This window comes from Malania oleifera, chromosome 3, assembly GCF_029873635.1.
Source record: "Malania oleifera isolate guangnan ecotype guangnan chromosome 3, ASM2987363v1, whole genome shotgun sequence".
NCBI classification, from domain to species: domain Eukaryota; kingdom Viridiplantae; phylum Streptophyta; class Magnoliopsida; order Santalales; family Ximeniaceae; genus Malania; species Malania oleifera.
This window is the reverse complement of record NC_080419.1, coordinates 57444412-57466101: the sequence shown is the minus strand read 5'-3', so window position 1 is coordinate 57466101 and position 21690 is coordinate 57444412. Positions and strand designations below refer to the sequence as shown.

The following is a 21690-nucleotide window of genomic DNA, read 5'->3' as shown; positions in this document are numbered from 1 at the left end:
ATCATCCCTAGTTAGGATTATATCATCAACATACACTATTAGAATTGTTTTCTTACCCCTTTCAGACTGTTGGAAGAACAGGGTGTGATATGAATGCCCTTATTGATATCCTTGGTTCTTTATTACTTTTGCAAATCTGTCGAACCAAACTCTGGGAGATTGTTTGAGTCCATACAAGGACTTCTTGAGTTTACACACTCTGTTTTCTTCACCTTTCTTACTGAAACCTGGTGGTATAGTCATGTAGACTTCTTCTAACTCGCCATTTAGAAATGCATTCTTAATGTCAAGTTGTTGGAGTGACCAATCTAAGTTGGCTGCCAAGAACAAGAGGACCCGAACTGTATTCAAGTTTGCCACTAGTGCAAATGTCTCCGTATAGTCAATGTCATAAGTCTGTGTAAATCCTTTTGCAACAAATATGGCTTTATATCGTCCAACTGTCCCATCAGATTTATATTTCACTATAAAGACCCATTTACAACCAACTGGCTTCTTCCCTCTCGGCAAATTCATTACATCCCAAGTTCCATTTTTTTCTAGGGCCCACATTTCCTCCATGACCGCCTCTCTCCATATAGGTATTCCAAAGCTTCCTGAATATTCTTTGGAATTCTCATCCTGTCAAGGTTTAAGGCAAAATAACGATATCCTGAAGACAAGTTTTTATAAGACATCTATTTAGACTAGGGATATTGACTATATGACCTGGTTTGTTTTCTGATTGCAATAGGTAAATTGATTTCATCAGGTACAGGATTATCAGAAGAGGGCTTTATTACCATATCAAGATTGGGCGTGGACTCATGGTTGTTCGGAGCCATCACCGGCTCCAACGCTTTTGGTGCCTCAGGTATGAGATTCTCCCTGTTCTTTGTGTTCGGCTTTCTTAAGTAAACAAGTATGTCTGCGTTGTTTTGGTTTCCTGCATCTCCCCCTGAGGTTAAGTGCTCTTTTGTGTTTGACAAGTCAAGAAGTGATGCAATGGAAGGCTCAATAGATGGGTCAGGGAATGAAGCAATGGGAGGCTCAATAGATGGCACAAGTTCAAATGGTATAGATTTAGATGGCACAAATTCAGTAGTAAAGAAGTCAAAGAACCGATCTTCACTCCATGTCTCCCCCTGAAAAGAGGTCTTTGGGAAATAAGGAGTGGTTTCAAAGAATGTGACATCAAGACTAACAAACATCTTTTTTGAGACAGGGTTATAGCATTTGTGGCCTTTCTAGGTAGGGGAGTAACCGATGAAAACACATTTAACAACACGAGGATCCAATTTATCCCAATGGTAAGCATGAACATGAACAAATGCAATACATCCAAAGATTTTCAACGGAAAACTGGAGGAGATTCGAGAGGTAGGAAAATGCTCCTGGAATTTCTAGAGAGGAATGGCAAAGGAAAGTACTTGACTCGGCATTCAATTAATGAGATGGGTAGTTGTTAAGATGGCATCTCCCCAAAAATAGTTTTTCATGTTTGTAGTGAACATCAATACCCTAGCTACGTCAAGTATATGTCTGTTTTTTCCTTTAGCAACCCCGTTTTGTTGAGGGGTATCCACACAAGAGCTTTGATGAACAATCCCATTTTCTTGAAGATAAGTTCCCAGAATATCATTAAAATATTCCGTACCATTATCAATACGTAAAATTTGAATTTGAGTTTGGAATTGTGTTTGAATCATAGAATGAAAACTGACAAAAATGGAACGGACTTCAGTTTTATCTTTCAACAAGTAAACCCAACAAAGATGAGTATCAATAAAAATAACAAACCATTTCGTTTAGGTGCAATTGAGGAATCTTGATGGTCCCCACAAATCACAGTCGAGTCTTAATCTCAAAGATCTGGGAGTAGCTTTCGGCATTAGAGTACGTCTCACGAACAGCGTCCCAAACATCCTTCGTCGTTGGTAAGAACAAGTAGATCTTGCCGATTAAGGGCTTCATCGAATTTATGAGCCACGCAATCACCATGGAATTCTCAAACTTCCATTTTTGCAGAGCTACGACGTCGGTTGTGGGGGGTTTCTTCCTTTCGCCGGTAAGGATTCTAACCTTCCTTTGCCTTCAATCACAAGTTTAATGGACTGAGTCCATTCATGGAAATTTTTTCCGTTCAATTTCTCCACCGAGAGTAGAAAGGCCGTGTTGTCTAGCCCATACGAACCCACGATGGAGATGGCTTCAGAGTTGCCGTCGAGAGTTTCAGAGGAGCTCGACCCTCTGTTGTTGACGGCGTCATCTGCCATTATTAGCTATGGCTTAGAAACCCTGGCTCTAATACCATGTGAACAGAATTCTTTTTTATTATATTTATGTACATCCCAATCTTACATTATATAATACAATCAACTATTCTAAACAAGGAAATAATCCCCCTACAGAATAATATAAAATCTTCTACATTTACCCACTTTCCTAATTTATTCATTATTCACAAAGATACTTGGGATTTTAACAATTGATGTATTGGAGGGATCACAAAAACATCAACAGGGTTCTATTGTGGAAATGTCAGAGGACTTCCACAATACAGTACAAGCTTTACAGATCTAGATGAGCGAGCTAAATGCCAAGATGAACCTGATGGTTTGTGCTATGGGGAAATTCCAACTCTTCAATGATAGAGTATGGAAGAACAAAGGTGCCAAGAACTTGAGCATATGGGGGTGCCCATGATGCTACGGAGTTGAAGAACTTATTTAACATGGAACAATACTTGTAAGTGGTGAAGAACTTATCCATGGTGATAATGTACTTGAGCAATGACGCTAAGTTATGGAGTACCAAGTACAACATGATATAGAATGGATAGTGTGAAATTGATGTGGACCCTCTGGATTGTGAGGAACTTGAGAATCTTCAAGGACTGCACAACTTTTCCTAGTTTGTTATGAAATAGAGTTATGTTTTGTGCCTCTTTATGGACTCATTCTTTTCGGTTTTTCTCAGTGGATGGCGCTGCCCGACCTGCAAACTGATTGGAGGGCCGGTCTGTTGTAATTGTTTATATCTTTTCTTTTGTTTCTTTGAGGGGCATCCTTTTCTTCTCTCTTACAATGTCATTCTGTTAATATATTTTCCCTTCTCCAAAAAAATTAGGGTTGGAATACAATAGCAGTCAGGCCTTAATTCCCATCCTGCCATTGGGTTACTGTAAATGTGGGTGAAACAACAATTCCCCATTTAACTGCACTGTGTTCATAGGAATCCTGTTCCATTCCAGCCTATATTTCACAAGACCAATATGACCTCTAATAATTAATACGACTCCATGCCTATGCATAGGAAATCCATCTCTTTCTCTCGTCTGCTTGCAACTCCCTTGTGATCATTTGTGCACCAATCTCCCTTCTCTAAAATTCTTCATGGGCACCCACAGTTGCTGATGTCCACGGCAACATCATTTTTTATTTTATTTTTTGGGTTCTCTCATTTTTTCTTTTCGACTTGTAAAGGTGATACTAACAATTTTTGTGAAGAAGATTAGTTGGGGGCATGTGATGTAAGCATTGTTGTTTATGATTCGAAATTTGAATATCTCAATTCCTATCGATTCCCCACCAAATAAATTTGAATCTTTCTGGAGAATCAAAAAACAAACGAATCATTGCTGAATCTATCACCCCCTGAATCTAATTAATACATGAATCAATTTATACACGTGATTCTGAACATAACAGATCTAGTCAAAGACTCGACTGATGTTAAGATGGGATTGGTTTAAACTTGGAAAGTATCTACACAGCCAAACATGTAAGGCGGCGGTAACAATGTTCATGAAGGAATTGTAATCAGCAATTGATTGCAAAAAATTGAACGCATTGTGATGGCTAACTTGGCAATGGCAATAGGTATTGAATATAAAATTTATGAAGGAGAGTGATACATTTATCGTCACCAGCCATGTAATGCTCTATTTTTTCAGCACATCTGTAAATATGAAAGTTTGGTTGCTGTTCATGGTATTCTGGCGTCCATGGCTGGCATCTCACATTATGTTTTGATTATTTAATTTATTAAAATAAATTTTATTTTAAAGAAAGTGAGGCTTCATTGAAGTTCCACTAAGGGCATTTCTGGAATTGGGCATTTTTCCATTCTGTTCTGGTTGTTACTCTGCATATATATCCAGATGGTTGCAATTGTGTTCTGACCTCCATTCCATTCTTACCTCAATTCTGTTCCTACCTTGATTGCATTCCAGCCTTGGCGTTATTCTAGCATTCATACAGAGTGTTGAAGACTTGAACCCAAACATTATTCTCACTAATAATTAAAGTTTATGTTTTTCTTATTTCTTTCTTCTTCTTTTTTATGGCATTTAACAAAGATTGTAATACTCAAATCAAACGAAAGAACCATTATGTTATGTTGTAAGAATTTTTTTTATTAATGTCCTTTTTAGAAGTGATTGTAATATTCTCTCTAAGGCCCTGTTTGGAACTTAAAAAATATTGGGGAAAGGAAAGAAAAATGTGAACGAATCCACTTTTTCTCCTTTGGTTATCAAAGTGACAAAAGTAACATATATGGAAAATCGATGAACAAACATATGATTCCATACATGATTGACATTTGGTTTTTCTTAATTTTTAATAATATTAGAACAAATTTTCATTTCTAATAGAGAAAAAATACAATGGAAAATGAATTTCCTTCTTAATTTCTTTTCCTTTCCTTAAACAAAATTCTTGATCCAAACAGAACGTAATTGAATTGGTAAAATTAGTACTGCATAGATTTTTTTTATCTTTTGGATGTCAACGCACTAGTGATTACTAAAAGCACCAGAGTCAGGAGAGTGCATACTAAACAATGTGATCTAGAGCAAGGTTACTGACCCATCCCTATTCTTTATTAGTCAAGGAACTACTTTGATTATTGGACATGGTTTCTGTTATGGTCATGCATTAACCATTTAGACTTCCTAGTAGTTGTTGAGTGTGTGTGTGTGTGTGTGTGTTTTTCTTTCTTCACATCATATATATGTGCTGCACATGTTTTGTTTTTTCCTCGCTTGCAGTCAAATATCAATAATAGGATATTGAGAAATTGATTTCACTTGTTAAAGCAGATGCATATGGGTGTTTTTAGTATATATTGCCCATCCCTCCTCGGAATTTTCCTCAACATGCCTTGCTGCTGCATCCTGTGCAATAGTTTTCCTCTCTCTCTCTCTCTCGTACACGCACGCACATGCACCAGCACATTTATTAAAGTGGTATGTTAATTCAATTTGGGGTTGTTTCAAGTGCTGTCTTTTCCATATGGCATGGATATGTTCCCCAGAGAGCCTGTCACTTTTGATTGGTCGGTGACATGATGTCTTTTGCTGTGTTTGTGTTCTTTTCTTTATTGCATAGAAATGGTGAAAATATTTTGGTAGCATTTTTTTTTCTCCCTTTTCAGGGTCTCTATACTGGAGTTTCACTCAGTGAAGCAACCTATTCCTGAGAACAAAGATGACAGTGGAACTGAAGATGAGGATGAGGATGAGGATGATGGTGCTGATAAACAAGAGGATGATGAAGGTGACAATGAAGATGGTAAGCATGGAAAGAATGATGAGGATGAAGGGGATCTTGAGGATGACCCTGAGGCCAATGATGCTGATGGAAGTGAAGATGAGGATAATGAGGACGAAGAAGATGAGGATGATGATGAAGATGATGGGGAAGAGGATGAAGATGAGGAAGAGGAAGAGGAAGAGGAAGAGGAAGAAGAGGATGAATAGGAGATTCGTCAGTCACCTGAAAAGAAGAGGAAATGAGAGATTGAAACTTTTTTATTTTGTTTTCAGTTTAGTCTTGCTTTCTTGGGGTTGGGAATTCAGGAAAGTAGGAGCCCTAGTAATGTGAGGGAAAGCATTCAATTACTATCCATCCCACTGTAGGATGGATGTAATTGTTGTGGCCTTATTCTGTACTTGATGTGCAACTTTTATTTCTTTCTCCAAATGACCATACTAAGGATAGCCAAGGCCCAGGATCCAAATGGTTTTGCACCTTTGGCTGCTTAAAAGAAAAAGAGGATGGGTCAAATTCCCATGCCTGGTATTTGAGCTCGGCCTTGTTGTGTGGGCAGTTGCCTCAAGGATTGGAGAGACAATGTCCTCTTTAATTACAGTAGAAGGACAGATACTTTGCAGTAGCTTTCAGTGTGTGTGCAAGTGTTGGAATTTGCACTCTTTTGGAGATTTGTTTTTGTTTGATTGTTTTTGAGTTCTTCTTGTGTGGTGACCTGTGGGTTTCCTGCTTGTTTTTAGCTAAATAAATTTTGAACAGGTGAGGCCTCAAAATCCCTTCCACCATTTCAACTTCCTTTCAGATCTTCAAAATCTCTTCGATTTTCTCTTGTTCATCTCTCAAACAAACTATTACGATAAGGGAGCATTTAAAAGTACTTCTCGCAAGCCTTTCGATCCAATGATCATCTCTTTGCCTTTCAAAGTGAGAGGGGGTAGGGGTTCAAACATGGTAATTACACTATATACTTGGTACTTAGGAATGAAATGGAATTGGGTGGAATGGAATCAAATTTATTATTTAATTTTATCATGTTTTTTATTCAAATTTTTGTTACACTATTCTTATTCTTATTCTGTTCTACAAATCATACACAATCTAGGTTTTGTTTATCATTACCTTCTATATATTTTCTTGAATTTAGTTAAGATTGTAATAGTAGAGAGTGTTGGCTTAAATTTTGATCCCACAGAGAAGTTGTGGAAATGTTTGAATAATAAGGCTACCTTCATTCCATAAGTTAAAGTTAAATTTATAGAAAATTTTAGCGGAGGCTTTGTATGTGCAAACATATCTATATCTATGAATGTATTACTTTGAGTTTGTGTCTCTTTGCGTGCCATGTAGCATGGCATTAGAATCCTTCTTATTAGAGCAGTGTTATGCCATGTAGGCCCGTGTCATCACGGGCTTGCGTCCTTCAGCATTTTCCTTCTAATTATGGACAGCATAGGGTCAGAGGAGTGACTTTATTGGCTACTTCATGTCTCTTTATTTTCTATTTTCATTTTTCACTTGTAACTCTCTAGGTTTCCTTTTCCTCCCTACGACTTACAAAGTTACATTTTTTCATGAAGAATTAGATGTAAAATAGAATGAAATGATCACTCCAACATTTTATTTTCATTCCTATGTTTGATTATATTTTTCAAAGTGGGAATACTCATTCCCACTAAAAGTGAGAATAGGGATTCCATTATTAAAATGGAGGAATGTTGATTCTAACCTAAAGTAGGAAACCCTCCACTCCAATCCCAACTCTCCCCAATACTCCCCCATCTTCTCTCATTCCCGACTCTCCCCACTACTCCTCTCTGAAATGGTTGAGTAAACTTGAAGAGAGAGCTCAAAACCCAACTCTTTCTCAGGAGTGTTGAGCACAATGCTCGGTGCAAACTGAGAGATCTCAAACACACTAATGCAATCAAGGAGTTTTTGAAACAATTCTCTACTTTGATGTTGGATATTCGGGACATGTCAGAAATGAAAAAGCTATTGAACTTCTTAAAAGGGTTGAAACCATGGGCAGGGGCAGAACTTCATCAACGAAGAGTTCAAGACTTGCCTACTACACAGGTTGTCGGCGAATGCTTGATTTACTATGCTAGAGAGTGTTCCACAATGTCCAAAGAGAGTGGCATGGGGAAATAGCGAAAAGTCTTTCTAGGGCAAACCCATAAGTGGAGGAGTCAACACCATGGCATCAATTTCAAATGAATTTTTGTCGCTCGATCTTTCAACACATCTAATGGTAAGGGAAAACTCATATGATTCTATGTCAAGGCCCTCACAGAGTGGTTAATTGCCCTTATAAGTCATCACTCAATACCTTGCAAGCTTCCATTTGGTAGGGGGCACAAGGAGATGATGAGGATGAGGAGGAAACCCCAAGGATGGGTGCAATGCGGTTACTCAACGCATTGGAGAGGCAAGCTAAAAGAACCAAAAGTTACCAAAGGGTTAATGTTTGTGGATCTATGGATCAATGGAATGAGCGCCTATGCTATGGTGGATACCGGAGCTACACATAACTTAGTCTTAGAAGTGGAAATGCAAAGCCTCAACTTGAACTTGGAGAAAGACTTAGGACGCATGAAAACAAGGAACTCTACAGCTCAAATGGAAGTAGCCAAGCAAATGATTATGAAGCTTGGACAGTGGGGGAAACATGCAAATTTCACAATCATGCTAGTGGATGCCTTCCAAGTGATACATGACATGGAATTCTTGAGGGAGACTAAGGCAGCATCAATTTCGTTGTCTAGTTCCCATTGTCTAATGGGAGATAACCCTTGCATGGTGCAAGCCATTGCAGAAAATAAATAAATAAATAAAAAGGCAAGAAGTTCCTATTAGCCATGCAACTCAAGAAGGGATTGAGAAAGGGTTAACAAACATATCTCAACAAATTGGTGGTGAATGAAAAGGTAGGCCAAGAGCAAGTGCCTACTATCATCCAAGCTATGTTGGATGAATATAATAAAGTTGTGATGCCAAACAAGCTACCTCACAACTTGCCTCCACAATGGAATGTGGAACATGAGATCAAATTGTTACTAAGGGTGAAGCCTCCTACTAAAGGGCAATATTGGATGGCACCGCCAAAGTTAGCAAAGTTGAGGAAGCAATTTGATGAGCTATTGGAAGCGTATAGTATTACTTTTACCTTCTTTTTTTTTAAACCAAATGAATATTTATAAGGTTTTAACATTAAGTTATCTAAAATACATTAGCTAAATGCAATTTAATCTAATTTTGGTTAAATACAATTCCTTTTAAAAATAGTTTTCCTTAATTTAAATAGACAATGATAGTTACATCCACAAAATATTAGGGCCACCCATACATTAATCTATAGTATAGATTTTGCTGTTATTTAATTTTAGAATATAAATAGGTGCTTAAATATATGATAGTAATCCTAACTTTTTGGTAAGGGTAAGATGGAATTTAATTTTTTGGGTATAAATTTAAAATTCCTATTGAAATTATATTAATTTATGGATCATGTATCTAACTCATATTTTTACACATATCCATTGCAAACCATTTATATATATTGTGATTCGCTAACTAATATCTTTGTAATTGATATTTTTTAAACGCCACTTTAACTGATTTTAATTAATTTTTAGAGGAATAATATCAACTTTTTATTTCGTGTGAATGCAAGTTATGCTTCCAACTTAAATAATATTGAAATATGTTTACTTTACCTAAAGTGATACAAGAAGACCCACAAGCATAATCCAATTAATTGTCATACACAATTCTTATATATACCCATTTGTGAACTATTTATATTAAAATTGTGATTAATTAATGGAAATATGTATGACTTCTTTTTTTCGCTTACTGAATGGTCAATTAATGGGCTTCTTCTAATTTCAAATAAAATTGACCTTATTTCGAGAGTACCTTCACAAGTATTATTTTATTCTTAGTATTTATCCTTTAAAAATTAGGTTAATACTCAATTGGGTGATTTTGACACTTTAGAATAGAATAGGCCAAGATTTAGGATCTATTTGGTATCGTTGTTGTTTTCTATTTTCTTTTTTCTGTTTTTTTTCCTCCATGGTGAAGAAACATATTATAAAAACGTGTTTGCCTATGCTGTTAGTTTTCTGTTTCTGTTGCTGGTTCTCAATTGTTTACCAAAAATCTAAAAATCAGATTTTATAGTTTCAGTTGTTTTGACAACCTGTTTCCAGAAATTTTAATATCCAAAATATTTTTTTGGATTAAATTATTTAGTTTATACACTTTTAAATTAAAATCAAAATTAAATCATCATATGAATTTAGATATAATTAAAAGAAAAATATAAATAAATTTTTAAAAATAATAATAAAGCCAATTACAAAATACTTTCACTATTTTTCAATTGTCATGTCCAATAAAATTTGAAATGTAAAGTAAAATTTGAAGGTAGAACAATTAAGTAAAATAATTATAATAACTTTATTTTTATTAAAGTAATTTTTTAATGTGTATTTTTGTAATTTTATTATTTTAATAATTTTTTTACAACATTATTTGATTTAAAGATGAAAATGAGCATTTTTTAAGTAAATTTTTAATTTATATTTGTTTTATAAATGTTAACCAAACATGTTGTTGATTTCTAATTTTTAGTTTCTGTTTTTGGTTTTTGGTTTTTGTTTCTGATTTTTGGTTTTTGTTTTTGGTTTTCTTTTCTCTAATTTTTGACAGTGATACCAAACAGTCCCTTATCTATTCTACTTTCCTTTCAAGATGTTAGCCTTGTTGGCTACAATATCATATTTAATGTGTTTTGATGATATTAACCTATTTGTGTGTTGCTAATGTTTTCCTATCTTTGCAGTTATGGTTAGTAGAGGTACAAGTGGCAAATGCTTGAAGTACCGAGTGAGAGGCAAAGATCGGACCGAGTAGGCGTCAAGAAGGAAAGATCAAATGGACACATACTCGGAAGGACCCAAGCACAACCAAATGTTTTATAATTGTTGAATTATTTGTAATAAGGGTTGTGTGTGGTAGGAACTTGTTGTAACTCTTGCGTTTTGTTTCTGCATGATTTCTGAGCAAGAGTTGAGCAATGCACATGCATACTAGGACACATGAGTTTATATGATTGCACTAAAGTCATAAACACAAACTCACCTTTCATGGTTTTCAAAGTTAAACTTAAAGAGTTTGTTAAATGAATCCTAAACTCAAACATGGTTTTCAAAAGGACAAATTTTAACATCTTGGTTTTACAAACATTTTCATACTTGGTCCCAAATGTATCAAAACGAGTCTTATGTCCTAAAGCTTCAAAGAAGTAAAGTATATTTCATTAAAGGGGCATAATGGCATATAAGATATCAAAAGAGCTTTCAAATGTGTTTTTATTAACAAGATATCTTATATTCAAAGGGAAACTCACTTGAACAAGTTTTGAACTTCATTAGACTTAATATCTTTCTTATATTTTGTCCAAGATATGTTTTAAGTGTTAAAAGGTTTTTCAAACAAGGAAAAACAGTGTGTGAGTTTCAACCCCAAAACACTCGTCGACGAATATAGGGGATTCGTCGACTAGTGTGTGAAGGGGGCTCGTCGACGTACACAGGGTACTCGTCGACGAAGAGATCCCGAGACCACCTAAAATCCTAGAGGGGACTCGTCGACGAAAAGATACCGAGACCCACTTGAGACTTGCAGAGGAGTCTCGTCGACGAGAACAGGCACTCGTCGACTAGTGCGTATGTGGGGCTCGTCGACGTGTATGTGGACTCGTCGACGAGCGGTCTCGAGCCCAGCATCCTAACGGGCAGAAAACGGCTAGTTCTGTTTGGGGAGTGCTCCCAACAGCTAGTTAACGGCTATGAGGGGCTTTGGGCTATATATACAAGTTCCTAAACTTGTTTAAGAAGGTTTTGCATTATTGTTGATCATATTTGTGAGAAATATCTTTAAATCCAAAAACCTAGCACATTGCACCTTGCAATTCACAAAGTGCTCAAACTCTCTTGTCCCCTAAATCTTGTTTGAATCATTTCTTAAGAGAGTTGTGTGAGGTTTGAATTATAAATCATATTTGCTCATTATAAAGAGCATTCTTTGTAATCTTCCATCTTCTTATGGAAGGTTCTTTGTGGACCAAGTTGTACGGTTCTTTGTGAACCAAGTTGTACGGTTCTTTGTGAACCAAGTTGTACGGTTCTTTGTGAACCGAATCGGTAAAAGCTCTTTGCGAGCAGTAAGGATTTGTTCCCGAGTTTGTAAGGCTTGCTCCGCTGCGGAAGGAGCGATTATAGTGGATTGTGGAATCCTTAGCTTGGTGCTAAGGCATGGACGTAGACTGGGTTCCGAACCACGTTAAATCTCTGTGTTAAGCTTCTCTCTCCCTACTCTTTATTGTTTATTTTGTGCATGATTTAAATTCCATATATTGTGATATAATTGGTTGAATCTTGCCAAGTATTTTGTTTTGTACAGAGAATTTTTAAATACACGAAAAGAGCCATTCACCCCCCTCAGACTCTATACTGCATATCCGCTGCGGGGCACACATACATACTCCCGGGCTACAACGACTAACACAAGATATTCTTTTATTATTTAGTATTAGTGATACTATTGTTTTTATTTTATATTTTATCCAAATTGACTTTCAGTTTTTAAGTTCAAATCTTAATATATTAAAATAAACCTTATAAATGCAATTTAATCTAATTTGGGTGGAATTTAATTCTTTTTAGGAATGTTTTGTCCTATTTTTAAAAGATAAGGATGTTTAATATAAAAAATGATCAACAGTATCTGTATTTTTATGTACAGTAATCAACTGTGTGATTGTTCTACATTTTACAGTGAGCAGAAGTCCAAAGGCGAAACAAATGAACTAGCATAGTTTAAATTGGAAGTAATTGATCTAGTTACACCTCACTCTTTCTAAGGATATTTTTCAAATTTTAAAAAAAAAAATAACATTTAGTAAACTAATTAGCCCTATTTTTTAAAAGGTATTTCATTTATTTTAGAAGATGTGGGTATTTTTGTCCACAAAATCATTTACACAATTTGTACTTTTCTTCATAGTATTAAAAAAATTAATGATATTCAGTAATAGAATTAAACATGGTTCTCTTTAGAGATGTTTTGTCTTAAAAAATAGCGACATTTTTGCCTGCGAAATCATTTGCACCATTCATACTTCTTATGCACAGTATGCATATACCACAAGATAGAATAAATGGGAATAGGGAAAGACAGGTAGCATATTTCTTCTATCATAAATTGGAAAAAGGTAAAAGAAAAACCGATGCTAGAAAAGAAATGAATGTTCTGAGGCCAATAGTCACTCTACCTCATCTTTCGTCATGTTGGACTCCTTGGCAGCTGACCAGGCCTTTGTGATCATTAGAACCAATGTCGAATCAAGTTGATTTTTCTCAGCCAAATTGTCTATCTTCCTGCAAGCTGCATCTAAAGAAGGAGAATTGATAATATCCTGGAATTTCAATTCAGCAGCATTCAGCGCCCCAATATTTTCAGATGCTGTATCACAGGCTTCTACAGCAGCCAAGCACATGTTTCCAATCTTCGCCAAAGCTAGTGATATAGAAAGAAAGATATAATCAGTGTCTTTTTTCTATAGCAAAAGAAATATATTAAGAAAGAGGAGATGAAGTACCATACTTCTGAAATTCAGCCAAGACAAACCAGTCCCGGTCCAATTGCCAGTCCAGGTTATCTCTGAATCCGAAATAATTACAAATCAGGGTCAACCCGACTGAAACCGAGCAACTCGGCCTGACTCATATGGGCTCAGAGGATGGATTGACCCGACCATGTCTTTATTATTAAAAAAAAAAAATGCAGGGACACAATGCGAGGGCAGGAATTGAACCTTAGTCCACTTGCTGATACAAAGAGGGTCTTACCAGCTTAGTCAGCTTTCAACTTGTGATGTAAAATTAAAGAGAAAATATATATAGATAAATATATTTTCCAAATATAACGATACATATTATGCCCATAAATTAATTACACTTAACTCTTTTAGTCTTTAAATCAATTTTTAAGCAAACCAAAATCTTGCCTTCACTATTTATTTCGCTCCTACAGAAGATAATAATTCTTTTATTTAATTACTATTATTAAAATTATAAGTTTCAAGAACATTTGAAAAATATTCCAATTATAATAATTATTTCTATTATTTTTTTGACTTTGATTTGTTAATAGGTGATTACGACTGTTTGTGTGTGTGTGAATGTAGGTCATCAGTTACACTGCTAATCTGACCCAGTCTGACCAACTCAGTGACAATCAGTCACTGGTCCGAGTTTCAAAACTATGAAAAGACATCCTATAAGAGGACAAGAGATCCTAATAACAAGAAAAGAAAACCAAAGCAAAACCTAACAAACTCTAAATAAAAGAGCCCCTTTTTAAGTCCTTTCCATTAAATGGCAGAACGGTAAACTTGTTAATTCACACTGTCCTTTCATTACTTTCTTTTATCACCATCTAATTGAACTACATTTCCTCCAGGAAAATAACCAACCACAATCCCATATTATCCACTATCACAGGAAAAATCACCATCATGCTCACTGCCCTTGTCCAAAATATTCCCCGAATTCTTTCCCTTATCAATATGATATGTTGGCTTTATGGGGGCCAGCAATCAACCCTGTGGCATTCTGGCAGGGGCCCAAGGATCACATTGGCTTGGCGGGCCAAGCCAGCAGCACCCCTACGTGGATTGGTGCAGCCCCTCATGTCCACCAAACGCTTAGTGTGGGGCTCTGCGTTGCCATTTAAAGGAATTAGTTGCGCCCCTTCTAACAAGCGTTGATCCTAACAAGCGGTATCAGAGCGAGGTCGCGGGTTCGAGCACCTAGGGTAGCTGCTGGGGGGGAGATTGTTGGCTTTATGGGAGCCAACAGTCAACTCTGTTGCATTATAGCAGGGGCCCAAGGATCGCATTGGCTTGGCGGTCCAAGCCCACGGCACTCCTGCGTGGATTGGTGCAGCCCCTCATGTCCACCCGACGCTTAGTGCAGGGCTTTGCACTGCTGTTTAAAGGAATTAGTTGAGCCCCTTCTAACACTAATTGGTTTTAGAAGAACCAGTAGCACTGATCCTGACAAGTCGACTGGACTTCACAGGGCTTTCAAGATCTGGTCTGACAAATAGAAGTCCGTATAAAAGCCAGTCGACTGGGCTTCGAAGGCCGGTCAACTCCCCTTTGTAAAATTGAATTTTGGCCCGTTTGTTTTATTCGGTCTACCAAGCTTAAGAGCCAATCTGCCAAGCCTTTGTAAATTGGCCATTTAGCACCATCCGGTTGACTGGGCCTTAACAGCCAGTTGACCGACCCCAATATATTTTTGAGTTTTGCCTTCTTTTGAGTTCAAAACCACTTCAAACCTTTTGTGTAAGTTAAACATTTTAAATGAAAGGTTTTTCATGTAACTTGGAGTTTCCTAGGGTCAATCTAAGGTCATGTGTGAGCTTCAAATTAAATCATATGAAATGCATGCACAAATTAAACTTACAAACATTACAACTAAAAAATGAATAAAGTCTTCACACTTTGCTCGTCTTAATTCCCGTGGAATACGCCGAGGTATGTTCATTTAGGTACTTTCACGGCTTCCATTAGGCATCTGTCATTCGTGCTTCCAGAAACATAGATCTGTTCATACACTTAGCACACAATGAGATGTTGTGATTTGTCATTATCAAAACAGGGATCATACTCAAAAAGTCAACATGATATTTTCCTTAATCCTTCCCTAAGACTGCCGTAGGACAGTTTTGAGATTCTTCAAAAAAATAAAAATTCTCTGAAGAATCTCTTTTTAAGAAATTCCAACCCTGCTGATTTGAGGTCATTTGATTATTAGCAAGAAGTCCCTTCTTACTTGCACCCTCCCCCACCCCTCAAAACAATGCTTATAGACCCTCATATTCCCAGCACTATTACTTCACTTGCATCTGTCCACAGATGTATGACCCACCTAGGAACACTCCCACCTAACCTCCAACAGACTGAAGCTTCAGCTCCATATGGGTTCTTCCACCCTTAGCATCCCCCACAGGAAGAGGCATCTTCCACAATCAGACACAGATATAACACTACTCTTTCGTCCTTTCTTTACCACAAGAGGCATCTTCCCACACCATCAAATGCAAAATGAGAACTGGACTGCTCCCTGCTCTGAACCCTTTGCCCAGGAATGTTATAGTTAGGCATTCTGAACTTCACTACAAATATATCCTACATGTGACTGACCCACCCCACCCCCCCGGGCCATTAAAATTTTAGTTAGATCCATGGGCTACTACAAAAGCCTCTTGGACTCTTTAACAATAATGCTAGGAATTTGGGCCTTTTCACTTAAATGGCACAGGCCACCCACTGAAAATTAACTGGGCCTCCCTTCCATAGACTAACCAGGTTCAAATGCACTTCAAACCCCTCTTCCTTTCCACTATCTGCCCCAAATCCAAAACAATCCATCATCGAAACCCACACCACCCAATCCTAATCACCCCATCTTCCCAAAAAGAAACCCTAGCTGCCTCTGACATACCCTCGTATCCCCATCTGAAACCCTAGCCATCTCGACTGTAGGAGACCTAATCTCAGGATGAACATTAATGATTCCCAGTGACAAATAACCAGGATCAACCATTAGCATCTTCCCACCACAACCAACACAATCTGCTGCTTCTCTACTACCACAACGTTATTCCACAAACTATTTTATGGACAACTAACTTCACCTACATTTTCCTTCTTTTCCAAGACAACTTGGCTTCATGAACCATTACCTCCCACTTTTCATCAGCTTCACCACCAGCGCCAGGAAGAAGATCCCTAACCAACATTCAAAATTCTTCCCCAAAAAGACACCACCCATCTCCTTTAGACCCACCAGGAACAAACACCGAAAGTCTCACCCAAACCCTAACTCCAAAAACTTTCCAACCTTTGTTATATGAATCATCCAACATCTCACCTTCCAACATGAATGCTTCCAAAAAAATCCCTACCCAATCTTCCCAAAAACAACAAAACCCATAAGTGGACCAATTATCAGTAATTGAAGATGATCTCACCCACCTATAACATGCCTGATTGTGTTCAAGAACAAAAAAGAAAAAATGTCACACATTTATCCAATCTCAGATCAAAGGCAAATATTTGCAAACCACTTTATTCATTTTCTAATGCAGCATGACATTCTGTGAGAAAGGCCAGAAGAATAGGGGAGGTTGTCTGCGTGTGTGTATGTGAGAGAGAGAGAGATTCATTGCAAGTCCTTTCCCTTATATATATCTCTATACAAAAAATTGTATTCATCCTACTTCTATAATTATAAGTGTTAAGTGTGAACCATAACAGAAACTCCAGTCCAGCCTATTAAATAATAAAATTGCACAGATAATATATATGTATCAAGTCCTCTAGGGAGAATCTAAAAAAAATAGAGAGAATATATTGAATTTTAGCATGGTCCCTATGCAAGGATGACTCTGTACAGTTAAAATAATAATAAAAGGAGTCGTAGGCTACATCAGACCTGGCTGAATCTACAGGTGTAATGTTTACAACAAAACCTAGCTCACAAGTTCATTAAGGTCCACCCAACCTCAATTGTATCACTAAGTATACAAATGTATTCGTCCTATTTTGGGAATAATCAAATCAATTTGCTAACACGAGGAGTTTCTGATTCAAGCCACATGCAACAAAACAGGGACTATTCCCCCAGTAAGCGAACAGTTTTAGCAAAAAAGGAATGAGTGAATTGAAATGCATATAATTGGGCACTTGGGCCTCAGTACACAGTTTGAACATACTTGGCCTGTCAACTATAAATGGTATAGTCTGCCAGTCCAACCAAAAATATGCATTCAAGTTCTTCTTCTTTTATTTTTCAGTCAAAAAGCCTGTAATGTCAAAAACTCAATTTGAACTTCGATCAGTGTTCTACCTCTTCTCTTAATAGGTTTCTTTGTTTATCAAATATATATATATATATATATATATATATACGATATAAGTTAATATCATTTTTCATTTCATGTAAACCCTGAATACTACATAGAAATAGATGTGAGCTGTTGCACGTAATCATGATCAATTATATGGCAACAGGACTGCACATATGGTGAAGATAATGAAGGAAGCTTCAAAAAAATAAAAAAAATAAAAAAAACTCTCAGATAAAGAAAAATTGTAATTTTTCATCAAGAAATTTTTTTTAACATCCTTGTCAAAAATACAGAACTAAAAACAAATTTGAAATGCATAAACAGTGAAACACAACACAGATATGTGAATGTATGCACGTCTTGAATGAACAGCAAATGAAATCCCCCAGGCCCATCACTTGAGCATATGCCAATCTCAGCTTGCCGTTTCAATAAATATGGTCAAAATATAGAAAAGGTTTGAAATTAAAAATACCAGTGGGTTGGTTTCTATATTCTTTAAGCATTGAATGTGTTTGGCCTACTGAGCTTCAGAATTATTTTTTTAATGAAGCATGGTGCAATGTAGAAGTTTCATAAACTTTAAACTGTTAGGCAAGCTTGTACAATAAGATAGCACAGATCTGACAGTCAATGTTTTACACTGACATCAGACAAGAAAACTACAATTCCATGCTTCAAGAAGAAAAGGATAGATGAATACAACTTATTGCCCTGCATTTACATGATCTAATATGCATTGATTCAGCAGCTAGTGCATATAATTAACTCAAAACAAAATTAACTTAGCAGTGATCCTCAAAATGCTTAGAACCAATGATACTATGAACATAGAAAATAGGCAAAAATAGCTCCACAAACATGCTAAGGCAAAAATTTATACATATTTATCATACCATTTTGCTCTGTTGGATTGTCATAGTAGGATTCAACCACAGTGTGAAGATGCACAAAAAATTCTTGGGTGAAATCTTTACGACGCCTAGCAACAACTTCATTTATCTCAGATGGTGCACCCTTTATCACATCGAGAAGTTCATTATGTCTTTGCACATCCTCATCAATCTGTGGAAGAGAATGTGAAACTCAAAATTAGATAAGCTAGCACAATTCTGTACCAAAGCACCAAATAAAACAAGCACAAACAATTTTGTCCTCAGAACATTGAAATACAGTCTAAAGAAAGTATTATCTATTTGGGAAAATGAATTGCCAACATCATTGATGTATTCAGATCCAGCAAAGGATCTACGATCATCCGTTCCTTAAATTCAAATAAAAGATCCTTACAGAGAAAAGTAGAAAAAAATAAATCTGTTTTTAGCTTTAAATAAATAAATAAATACATATACATATATATATATATATATATATTTCAACATCATGATTTAGGATAATCAAGGAGATCTGTGATTCTTATTAGAGAGCAAAGATCCATGACCCTCGGTACATTACACATTGGGACCATAAGATAATAAGTTTTTTTTTTCACAAGCCACCTGCACTTCAACTGCAGAAAGGCATCATTCCCCAGCATCAGTGTTTGGCTATAACATTCTAAAATACATTTCCATCAAACAATCATTACTTAAATCGCGAGGCAACAATGGTGCAAGCTCCCCAGGGATGGGCCCCACAGTAAGCCCAGGGAGGGTCCAACCACTGGTGCATGCCAAAAAAAAAACATGAAATATTTTAGCAATTAGGTGACCCACATCTTTTAGCTTCCTTCCAAGGCGGTGTAGCTTGTGCTTCATCCCAGGATCATCCTCACTATCAGCTCGCTCTTGACAACGCTTATAAAAATGAGGCCGAATATTATTCCATTCCTTGCTGAAAGCCAATAATCTTCTCCAGTCAGTCGGAGTAGGTTTGTCAACCATGAAAACCTCTATTAGTTTGTCACAAACTCGTATCATTTTCTGGTCATCCAAATGCTTAGAGTCATCTTTTCCGTATTCCTTATCATCATAATCAATGCGTGCTCCATCGATAATGCCAGAATTAGATGAATCGGAGATTGCCGTTTGATCTCCAGAAGAGTCTTTTGTCACTGTAGTTGTATCTCTGACAACTGCTGCAAGAGAAGATTGTTGGAGCCTAAAAGGATTAACCACCAAGTGAGAACCTGGCATTTCACAGTACTTAACAGTTACAACCATGCAGGGGCCCAAGGATTTGTGCAATCATCAACATGGTGCTAGATGTCAGATTGCATAGAGGAAAGAAATAAAATGTCAACTAAAATTTCATAAGTGTGACCAAGCACTCAAATATGAAAAAGGGCAGAATAAATTGCCCATCACAAACAGTACATCATTCCCTCCAAAAAAAAATTAGGGCTTCACACATTAAAATATCTCTAATCTCTAATTTCTAATGCTAGAAATAGGATTCCCCTGCACTAGTCAGGTCTTTTGATTTTCTAAAATGTTCCTAAAATTGCTTTCAATATTACATTCATATACCCCTCAACTACCCATTTAAAAAACAACTTAAAAGAAAAACACCACCCCTGCACAATAAAATATTCTTTCAAATCAAACGTAAATCTCAACCTCCTCCTTCAGTAACCACTTTCCTCTTCATCCTTCATTGTTCTTCTTTGTCCTCACTGGTCCATATGTGTTAAGAAATTTGTTGCAGTTCATACAGGTACACCTCTAACAAATATAATCTACATTCACCTTGGATGCCCAGGATTATGCTGCTGCTACTGCTGCTAGACTTCATTTCATGTTCGTCAATCTTCTTCTTCCATGGGCTTCCTGCTTAAAGGATCTACATTCCCTCAAGTTGGGTACCTTCTTGAAAACACTTTTTTTAGTTGCTATTCTGGTAAGAACATCTCATTTCTTCTCCATTCCGTTTTCATTTTTTCTGTTGCTCAGGATGGAGTTATCACATCCCGGGCCTTTGGCGGTCGATTATTTTCATTTAATAGTTGTTCCAAAGATTGTGAGATTGGATTAATAAAGTAGAGAAGGAAGGCAATTGCATCCAAAACCAAAAGCTGCACTCCAGGATTGGCTTAAAAATTTTCAATCAGAAGTGTTAATTGTGCTCTCTATCACTGCTTTCAACTTTTCTCCTGAAAATTCATAAATAATCAGAAAATAACCCAGATACCAATCACCAGCATAATGAAAGCAGTGGGACGGTAGAAGGACTGTGGAAGAAGAATAGAAAGAAAGTTGAATCTGGTGGTCACAATGCGGGCCCCAGGCGGCGCGTGAAATTCTACATATTGAGGTATAGAGAGATAGGATTACCAGATGGAGGCTGCATCAGGCGACCGCCTCGAGGCTGCGGGGTCTGCTGACGGCGGCTTTGTTGGTGCCAGGCGCTGGAAGCGGCGTTGGAAGCTCTCCAGCCATGGAGGTCTTGCTGCAGAAAGAGGACCGGAAAGAGCGAGCCACTGGTAGAGCTGCCCAATCTTCTGGCGATGCCGGTGATGGTGCCAGTCGCTGGCGATGGCGGGGGAAGGCATCCTGCCATGGATGCTGTGCTGCCTGCTGCAAAAGACGGTGAAAGTAAACCTCCACCCCTTCGACATCTTTTTTTTAGTTTTTTATTATATTTTTCTCATAAAATGAGGTGTAGTTTAAGAGTTTTTCCAGTTTTAACTTTTTTAAAAATATATATATATTAAATAATATCTCATGCCATAATCTTGCTCCTCCAAATAGCGAGTTTAAACAAATCTTGCTACTCGGAGTAGCGAGATTTACTTTTGAGAGACGAGACTCATGTCGACGCGTGACAAATTTCGTTGGTTCATCCAGCGAGATTTGACTTGGATATTAAATGCTAGTCCACCCGGCGTTCGACGCGTGACAAATCTCGCTGGTTGAATCAGCGAGATTTGCTTCAGCCATTACTCAGTAGTTCCTCCTTCCATTGTCTTCGCGAATAGAGAGTGGTACCTTTGTAGAGAGACGGGGAGGAGCAGAGCTGCAAGTTACCGTTAAAGGAGACAGGCCGGACATGTTGCGCAGGTTACCGTTGCGACGAGAGGGGTTCTAACCATTAGGGCGTGCATATATAAACTCGAGATGAGGTAAGACACATTCTGAATGTTTCTTGTTCATAAATTTTGAAATTAATTTATTTGGTCGAATGTTTGTTTGATAATCAAAATTAATTGAGTTTAGAGTGCTGAAAG

General features: G+C 37.1%; 1 protein-coding gene across 3 annotated transcripts in view; it reads right to left on the bottom strand.

Moving 5' to 3' along the window:
• The window catches only part of LOC131150534 (uncharacterized protein At4g37920), a 42093-nt gene extending 20996 nt beyond the window's left edge, over positions 1-21097 (bottom strand). The window contains exons 1-4 of one of the 3 annotated variants that reach the window (XM_058101302.1): positions 20798-21097; positions 19241-19653; positions 18422-18590; positions 12877-13121 (exon numbers count right to left, since the gene is read on the bottom strand). In XM_058101302.1, the coding sequence (XP_057957285.1) occupies positions 12877-13121; positions 18422-18590; positions 19241-19653; positions 20798-21023 (1053 nt within the window). In that variant the 5' untranslated portion in view covers positions 21024-21097. The remainder of the gene's footprint in view (positions 1-12876; positions 13122-18421; positions 18591-19240; positions 19654-20797) is intronic. The other 2 variants (XM_058101303.1, XM_058101304.1) reach the window with 2 other exon arrangements.
• Positions 21098-21690: the final 593 nt, after the last annotated feature.